Consider the following 537-nt stretch of genomic DNA (forward strand, 5'->3'; position numbering starts at 1 on the left):
AATATGAACACTTCCTAATTATGTTTAATTAATCAAATTAAAAATTTCCTGTAGGGAAAAAAGTAAAAATGATTTTTTTTTTTCTTAAGTATTTCTTTAGTGTATTGCTTAAATACAAATATCAGCACTTAATTAGTACAAATAATTATATCTTTATGATAATCAATAAAATAATTATTGATATACATACCTTTGTGATAATCATAAAATTCATCGTCACTTTCTGAACTCAAATTCATCAATATTTCATTATGCTTTCGTTCATTTCGACCACGTTTTCGTTCATTGTAACGATTTAATGAAAGGGCTGATCGTGAATTGATAAAAACACCATATGGATCATTCATTCTACCTTTATCATATATAATTTATCAGTTGATAAATTTATAAATTGCTAATTTATGCAAAAGTTCAAATAATCGTTTTGAAAAATTACACTTTTTTTTTTTTAAATATATTATCTATCATAATGCGTAACAAAATTTGAAGCATTATTTTTTCTTTTTTTTTTTTTTTTGCATTAACTTTGAATTAATA

The 537-nt window shown here is 21.8% G+C and overlaps 1 protein-coding gene across 1 annotated transcript; it reads right to left on the reverse strand.

Moving 5' to 3' along the window:
- Positions 1–190: 190 nt before the first annotated feature.
- On the reverse strand, positions 191–347 carry LOAG_16306 (hypothetical protein; the record flags this gene model as incomplete). The annotated part of the gene is made up of 1 exon (XM_003151794.1): positions 191–347. A coding segment is annotated over one exon (156 nt), but the record flags the coding sequence as incomplete, so codon positions are not given.
- Between the last annotated feature and the right edge of the window lie 190 nt (positions 348–537).

This window comes from Loa loa (genome assembly GCF_000183805.2).
Source record: "Loa loa unplaced genomic scaffold supercont3.5588, whole genome shotgun sequence".
Lineage (NCBI taxonomy): Eukaryota > Metazoa > Nematoda > Chromadorea > Rhabditida > Onchocercidae > Loa > Loa loa.